The sequence below is a fragment of the Anolis sagrei genome, chromosome 2 (assembly GCF_037176765.1).
Source record: "Anolis sagrei isolate rAnoSag1 chromosome 2, rAnoSag1.mat, whole genome shotgun sequence".
NCBI lineage: Eukaryota > Metazoa > Chordata > Lepidosauria > Squamata > Dactyloidae > Anolis > Anolis sagrei.
The window spans coordinates 196,890,399-196,899,137 of record NC_090022.1 but is presented as its reverse complement, the minus strand read 5'-3'; the positions used below and the strand labels follow the sequence as shown (position 1 = coordinate 196,899,137).

At 44.3% G+C, this 8,739-nt stretch overlaps 1 protein-coding gene across 1 annotated transcript; it reads left to right on the top strand.

The window, feature by feature from the left end:
- Positions 1-5,903: 5,903 nt before the first annotated feature.
- LOC132766499 (taste receptor type 2 member 8-like) lies at positions 5,904-6,812 on the top strand. Its single transcript, XM_060760851.2, has one exon. It carries the CDS (start codon positions 5,904-5,906, stop codon positions 6,810-6,812), a length of 909 nt encoding a protein of 302 aa, XP_060616834.2.
- The last annotated feature ends 1,927 nt before the right edge of the window (positions 6,813-8,739 follow it).

Below are 8,739 nucleotides of genomic sequence, written 5' to 3'. Positions count from 1 at the left end.
AGCTGTGGCTCCTCTTCTTCTTTCTTCCCCAGCAGCTTTCTCTATCCCTTCCTGAAGCTCACCCCAGTGCCCACTTGAGGCAAATGGGAACTCACTTTCCCAGCAGCACTTTGCATGGCACAGGCATTGAAGGAGCCTCTGTGCTTACTCTCAGAGCATGATGGGAGTTGAGGTTTCTCTCTGTGTATGTTTCTCACTTTCTTTCTCAGCCAGTCAGAGTCCTGGTTGACTGTGTCCATTCTCCTGCACTTTTGTGACATGCACTTGGGAATTAAATTCCCAGGACCCACTCTTGCTTTTTTTAAAAAAAATGTTATGGAAAAATCTTTATGAATTTCCCAAAAATCAGTGGATTGGCAGGCTTGCAGTCATAAATGTGGTCAAAAAGTGAGGCAGGTTTCATGCTGATAGGCCTAACCATGACATGGAAATGAGCCTCTAAATTTTCCCCATTGGTGCCAAGGTATCAAATATTTCCAGAACGAAAACTCCCATCCTAATTTCAGGATTAGTAAGTAAGCAGAATGTGGTGGAGGGAGCCAAATACAGACCCCTACCGAATAATAAATAGCCATGGTGTGTAGATCTCAGCTAAGAAGTGCACTCTGGAAGCGGTGGAAGTGGAATAATGATATAGTTCTTTATAGCACTTGCTGCCATTTCAAAGTGCATGTTTTACACAATTGCAGCCCAACACAGCTCTGCTTGTCCCTAATTGATGATGCCTATTCCATATAACACATGCATTTTTTTAAAAAAAATATTGTCTTAAGTTGCCATCTGTCAGAAATGCTTTGATTGTGTTATTGTGTGTTTCTGGCATGGGAAATGTGCTGGCATCTCCTTCCTTCCTTCTCTCCCTCTCACAGACCTTATTTTAGGTCTCACGGTCCACCCAGGGGCCCATGGGTTGGGAACCTCTGGTCTAATGCATCCTGTAGTGCATTAAGCACAAAACAGGAAATTAAACAAACTCACCAGATAGTCCAGAATAAGCCAGTGGATCATAGTATATCCTATGCAGGACTCGAAACTTGAGAGAGAAATATGGAGTGTTTGTCAGGACACTGCTAGCACTGACTCACTTTAAAAAATACTGAAACACAATTGACCAGAAAGTAACTAAATAGTCCATGGGATGGAAACCACATAATTTCCACATTATTTCTGTCCCTTTGTCCTCATTTCCTGTGTTCGTCTCAGTGGACTATGTTGTCGTACACCAGAGCAGGAACATCTCAGACTTGTAACACCACACCAGCTTGGTAAAATCAGCAAACAGTTTATTGTAGAAGATATGTAGGCAAAGCAGTAAAAAATAGTAAAACAGTATGTCCAGAATCCAAGATAATCCATAAACTTTAAAAGTAAACCAGGTCCATTAGTTCATAGAAATCCATGGAGTAAGGCACTTGAAAATATGGGAAAAACAGCATGAATTCTCAGGGGAAAACTTAGACTTGGCTACAACTTCATACATGAAACATTGAGAACGAAAACAGCATGAATTAACGACGTTGACTTGAGTGAGACACTGGTGAGAAAACTGACAGGAAAGTGTTCTTTCTCACTTTCCTACTAGATAACATTTTGTTATCTTTCTTTTGTTGTAAACAAGCAGAATGCCTGAGATTCTGAAAGTTCTGCCTTTGTTTACTAAAACTTTGTTTTCTGTTTCATCATCATCTCTTTCAGCACCTGGTAAAACAAACTCATCATCTAGTTCCAACAGACCTCACTACCTCTGCTTGCCATAGATGCAGGTGAAATGTCAGGAGAGAATGCCTCTAGAACATGGCCATATAGCTCGAAAAAACCTATAACAACCCAAACTCATCATCATTTTCAGGCTGCTGCTCTGAGAAAAGCGGTGAAAAATCTTTCCCAGAAATGTGACCATGTTCAGGCCTATCTTCTGAACTTAACTCCGGCCTGGGCAAACCCACATCCTCAGGCCCATCATCAGGACCATCTTCCCCATTCCCATTATGCACATCAACATGAACACCATTCCCAACATGAACATCATCATGAGCATCAGACACAATCGCAGGCTGAACAGTCTGACATACAACATGCGTAATGAAAAAAAATATTTCAAGGTTTGGTAGTGATTGCAATCAGCAGACATTGTGGCCATCATCCCAACCTCAAACTGGTCCCTCAACTGTTTGTATAAGATGATGTGGATTTAAACCCCACAGCCAACCCAGTTCTTTTAAATCCACTTCCTAACGCTAACCACAACCTCACACGGGGCATGTCTGGTCCATTTTGCTGCTTTGCTTTGTGGCAAGGATGTGGCCTGCTGTGCGCCATCACACAACAGTTCCCACCCACTTTCTGAAAGGCACTTCCTCCATGACTACAGGGAGTAAAGTGTATTTTGGGAAGGTTTCTTTGTGCCATCTGTTTTATTGACAGTTTTTCAACATCTATCACCCATGCTGTTACCCATCCCCTGGTACTGGTACTTGTTAACCCTTCTGCTAACTGACTGTGGTATAGATAAGGAGTGGAGCGGACTAGAGAGTTCCGGAAATAGCATAGTCGGGGTAAGAAACGAATGGAAGGAAAAACCATGGCGAATTGAACCTGCAACAAATCAAATAATCAGCAGTGAAGCATGGGTTGAAGTTATGGATGTTGATTGCGTCATGGAGGAGGGAGGGTGTTCTGTCGGTCGAGGAGCCCCCATAGAAGTCATGGTGGGGAGGGGGAGATACGGGAAAGGGAGACCTTTAATTCGGCCTAGGGTTCATGGATCAACATTAGTAATCCCAAATCGGTCTCCTGATGTGGTAAGTTGGTGTAACCAGGATGGCGGTCCCTCCGAATTGAAGGTAGTGCTGTTGAACGCCAGATCTGGCAATGGCAAAACAGCTTTCATCCAGGATTTAATCCTGGATGAACGGGCAGATCTGGCGCGCATCACAGAGACCTGGCTGGATGAAGCTGGAGGTGTGAATTTAACCCAGCTTTGCCGGCCAGGTTTCTCTGTGCAGCACCAACCGAGATCCGGAGGGCGGGGAGGCGGGGTTGCAGTGGTCTATAGAGATTCCATCCCTCTGACCAGGGGCCCCATCCCGCAGTCAACAAATTTTGAATGCGTCCATCTGAGGGTGGGTGACCGGGACAGAATAGGGATTCTGTTAGTGTACCGTCCACCTCGCTGCACTACAGTCTCCCTGCCTGAGCTAGCGGGGGTGGTCTCGGACCTGGCATTGGAGTCCCAATGGCTGCTTGTGCTGGGGGACTTCAGTGTCCATGCCGAGGCCGCTCTATCGGGAGCGGCTCAGGATTTCATGTCTACCATGGCAACCATGGGGCTGTCCCAACAGGTATCTGGCCCCACCCACAGTGCAGGACACACATTGGACTTGGTTTTCTGCCAGGGATGGGAGGAAGGTGGCGGTGTTGAGGAGTTGTCCATCTCTCCGTTGCCATGGACTGACCACCACCTGGTCAGTTTTAGACTCACTGCACCCCCCAACCTCTGCAGAGGTGGAGGACCCATTAAGCTGGTCCGCCCCAGGAGGCTTATGGATCCGGATGGATTCCTGATGGCTCTTGGGGAATTTTCCGCCACCTCGGTTGGTGATCCTGTTGATGCCCTGGTCGCTCTCTGGAATGGGGAGATGGCTAGGGCAATAGACACGATCGCTCCAGAACGTCCCCTCTCAAGTAGCCGAGCTAAACCAGCCCCTTGTTTCACTGAGGAGCTGGCAGCGTTGAAGCGAAGGAAGAGGGAACTAGAGAGCGTGTGGCGTTCGGATCCGAGCGAGCCAAATTGAACATGGTTTGTGTCCTTTCTAAGGGCATATGCCGCGGCAATAAAAGCCGCAAAGAAGACTTTCTTGGAGGCCACTATTGCGTCTGCAAAGAACCGTCCGGCTGAACTGTTCTGAGTTGTCGCGGGGATGGGTCTTGGAGGTACTGTTTTACAGTGGCTCCGCTCATTCCTCGAGGGTCGGTCTCAGAAGGTGTTACTGGGAGACTCCTGTTCAACCCCACAACCTTTGTCTTGTGGGGTTCCTCAGGGTTCAATACTGTCTCCCATGTTGTTTAACATATACATGAAGCCGCTGGGAGAGATCATCCGGAGTTTCAGAGTGCGATGTCATCTGTACGCGGATGATGTCCAACTCTGTCACTCCTTTCCACCTGCTACTAAGGAGGCTGTCGAGGTCCTGAACCGGTGCTTGGCCGCTGTGACGGTTTGGATGAGGGCGAACAAATTGAAATTGAATCCAGACAAGACAGAGGTCCTCCTGGTTAGTCGTAAGGCCGAACAGGGTATAGGGTTACAGCCTGTGTTGGATGGGGTCGCACTCCCCCTGAAGAAGCAGGTTTGCAGTTTGTGTGTGATCCTGGACTCATTGCTGAGCCTGGAACCCCAGGTTTCGGTGGTGACCAGGGGAGCATTTGCACAGTTAAAACTTGTGCGCCAACTGCGCCCGTACCTTGGCAAGTCTGACTTGGCCACGGTAGTCCACGCTCTGGTTACATCCCGTCTAGACTACTGCAACGCTCTCTACGTGGGGTTGCCTTTGAAGACGGCTCGGAAGCTTCAGCTAGTCCAACGCTCGGCAGCCATCATACTAACAGGAGCGGAGCGCAGGGAGCATACAACTCCTCTGCTGCACCAGCTCCACTGGCTGCCGATTTGCTACCGGGCTCAATTCAAAGTGCTGCCGTTGGCCTATAAAGCCCTAAACGGTTCTGGCCCAAGTTACCTATCCGAACGTATCTCTGCCTATCAGCTCGCCAGGACCCTAAGATCTTCTGGGGAGGCCCTGCTCTCTATCCCGCCTGCTTCACAGGTGCGGCTGACGGGGACGAGAGACAGGGCCTTTTCTGTGGTGGCCCCCCGGCTGTGGAACGCCCTTCCTATGGAGGTAAGATCAGCCCCCTCGCTAATGGTGTTCCGAAGAAGATTAAAAACTTGGATGTTTGAACGGGCATTCGGTTAAACAGTGCAATGAATGTGATGATTACAGGAATGGAAATTTGGACGACGGATTGGATCACGACTCTAGTTATGAGATTGTCTATTGTTATGTCAATATTGTATATTATGCTTTTATGGTTTTAAATTGTATATCGTTGATTGATTCTTATCCTTGTAAACCGCATTGAGTCGCCTGTTGGGCTGAGAAACTGCGGTATACAAGTAAAGTAAATAAATAAATAAATAAATAAATAAAAGGTGTTAAAGCAGCTTCTCCTGTCCCCAATATGTGTATGGGGAGGAGAGAGGGCTCACGGGGTGCCACAAGCCGCCCAGTGCACCTTCCCTTTTGCAGGTGCAACTGCATGGCCATGTGAAGAGGTCCTATGTTAGTGTCTGTGAGAACTGGCCATAGTGTGAAACAAATTCCAAGAATTGCATTTACTACCAGTCAAACTTTGATTTCTTCTTAATTTTAAGGAAAATAATCTACAGCAGCCCTAACACCTTCTACTTAAGTATGAGGAAGTGATCTAAAACATTTCAAAACTATCAATCATTAGCAATTGTTTAATAGGCTTACAAAATAGTTGAGGAGGAAGCAATTGGACAAGGTGGCAATAATTCCCATTTCACCTGAAGTCTTTCTACTGTGGTTGTTAAACTGAAAGCATCATTAAGCAGGAGCCAATGGGAAAGAAGCTTACATAAAGAGTCCTGGGTTAAAAACACAAGAGGTTATTCTGGAATTATTTCAGCACCCTGTTAATCACTGAGTCTTGATCGGGTTATTTATCATAGAATACTCCAAAAATTTGCATCGATTTCCATTGTATGTTCTGTCTATTTAAAAATCTCCAAATGGCAGTGTTCTTTCTTCTAGACACCAAAGAAAACCCAGGAAAAACACATACTGATACATCCTCTCAGATCTTCTTATCTGCCTAGAAGAATGGATAGCAACTCAACTTCTCCACTCAATATCCTTATGTGGACTATTACAGGAATTTTATACATGGTTTCTTTTCTAGGAAATGGATTTATCATGATTGTTCAGGGACATCAGTGGCTTCAAAAAAGAAAGATGTTGCCTTATGACTTCCTCTTAATTAGTTTAAGCACCTCCAGATTTATGATGCACCTGCAATCTTTACTGAACTATTATCTGTATATTGCCTTCTCAGAGACCTGTACGGGTTTTTATAAAGAAATAATTGGATATGCTATTTGGCTCTTCTTCAATCTGGCCAGTCTTTGGGCTGACACGTGGCTAAGTGTTTTCTACTGTGTGAAAGTTACTAACTTTACCAGCTACCTCTTTCTCTGGCTGAAGCCAAGGATCAACAGGCTTGTACCCAGACTATTTGGAATGTCAATAGTCATTTTCAGTATCTTCTCTGTTCCTTTAGTTATTGACTATCTTGGACAAAAATGTGGGGGCAATTTGACTATTATTTTGCTACTGAATGTCAGCGAAAATGAATCTGATAAGAAAAACCTATTTTATGTGCAGCTGACTTATACTTCCATAACTTTCTGCACCAGTGTCATTGCATCCACACTTTTGCTCGTTTCACTGTGGAAGCACGCAAGGAATCTGAAGAAAAGTGGTTTGGGTGGCAAAGACCTCAACACTCAAGTCCATGTGAATGTCATAATACTATTGCTGTCTTATGTTTTTCTCTACCTTGTATATTTCACCACTTTGACACTTATGGTTCTGGATGTTATTAAAGGGCCAATTGCTGAGATCTTGGTAACTTCATTTCCTTCTGCACACTCCGTTATATTAATATTGACTAATCCCAAACTAAAGGCTATGGCAGTTCACATTCTGAATATCAGGCAAAGAACTTCATAACCTGAAAATAGAGTGCACCCTGTGTGCACTCAAGAATAAAGTTCGAGAATTAGGAGAATGACTAAAAAGGAATGCTATGAATCCATCCAACTTCTTCCTTGAACTATCCCGAAAATGAAGGCTAGACCCTAGTACAGACTGGATTGTAGGCTGCCCCTTCCATATATCTCCATTCTTGGTATGTGGGGGAGACTCCTTTTAAAACTAAGACTCATTCCTTCAGCACTTTTTAATCTTGTACCCTACTCCGGCCGGCTCAGTTTTTAATAATGTCCTGTTGTATTGCTCTTGTTATTGTTTTTCTGCTTTAACTGTTTTATTTGCTATGTACTGTTTTGTTGTGTTGTGTTGGGCTCCGGCCTGTTGTAAGCCGCATCGAATCCCTTGGGAGATGCTAGCGGGGTACAAATAAAGTTTTAATAATAATAATAATAATAATAATAATAATAATAATAATAATTCCTGTCTTGAAAGTCAGCTTTTTGAAATCATTTATTCATATTCCTTTGGAAAACTTTAGCTTTGTCCAATTCAGGGCCAGAAATGTTGTAGAAAGGGCCTTAGGCAGACTGAATTCCAGTTGTGGTTCTCTTTCCACAAGACTGTGTCAGAGGAAAATTATGTTCCAATTGCCTCCAATTGTGTAGCCCTCCACAACATTTGCAAGATATATGGAAGTATATTGGCGTTCAACTAGAGGATAGCAGCAACTTGGAAAGGAAATTTTTGGACATTGCGACATTGGATTTACCTGGCTGGATCTTGGTTTTAGCAGCATGTTAATTTATTGTTAAATGAATTTACTAATGAATTTGTATAATGTTTTAAATTGAGTTTTACTGTTTTAATTGTAATTCCTGTGGTGTATATGATGATAGTATCATTTGATGCTTATGTGAGGCCGCTCTGAGTCCCCCTTTGTGGGAAGAAGGGCGGAGTCAGGGGCGGCTCAACCCATTATGCAAAGTAAGCATTTGCAGTATAGTTGATTTTGCCCAGGGGCGCTCTTGAGGCGCTCTTGAGGGAAAATAGACCTTGACATATGCGAGTTGTAGTTACTGGGATGTATAGTTCACCTACAATCAAAGAGCATTCTGAACTCCACCAATGATGGAATTGAACCAAATATGGCACACAGAACTCCCATGACGAACAGAAAATATATATCGGTGATTGATGGGGGGGGGGGGGGATACTGTTTGTTTACCGTTGAAAATTATCTAGGGCTGCCTCTGGGCGGAGTAGAAATGAATGAAATAAATAAATAATAAATAATATTGGCACCTAAGGAAAAAACACTCCCCATATTGGTTCTACCAATTTGCAGGGAGCCTTCAAGAACATTGTATGTTAATTGATAATTGTTTTGCAAAGGTATATTGCTGTTTATCTATTTATAACAGAGTGTATTCTATCGTTTGATGGCTTACCTTAAGTACTTGTGTGATGGTGTTTCTTAGAAATGGAGAATCAATGTGCTAATGTACTACATCATTCTGATGTGCAATGGAAATTGCTGCTAACTGTGAGAGAAATAAGGTTGAACCTTGTGAAGCCACCCACTGCACGGCTATCAGCCTCCTCCTAGTAGACTCAAATCAAGGAAGAGCTTCATGAGAACCATCACTCCTCTTAACGTTCCCCTGGCAACAGGAGCAGTATCCCTCTGGACAGCTAAACCAGGAAATCCCAAACCAGTATCCCCATGGACAGTTAAACCAAGAAATCCCAAACCAGTATCCCCATGGACAGTTAAACCAAGAAATCCCAAACCAGTATCCCTCTGGAGAGTTAAACCAGGAAATACCTGCACAAAAGTCTGCCTCCAGGGGCAAACCAAGAATGGGCAACTTGGAAGTCCCTGAACAGATTCAGAAGTGAAGTGGGCAGATCAAAAGACAACCTGGCAAAATGGCACTACCTAGAA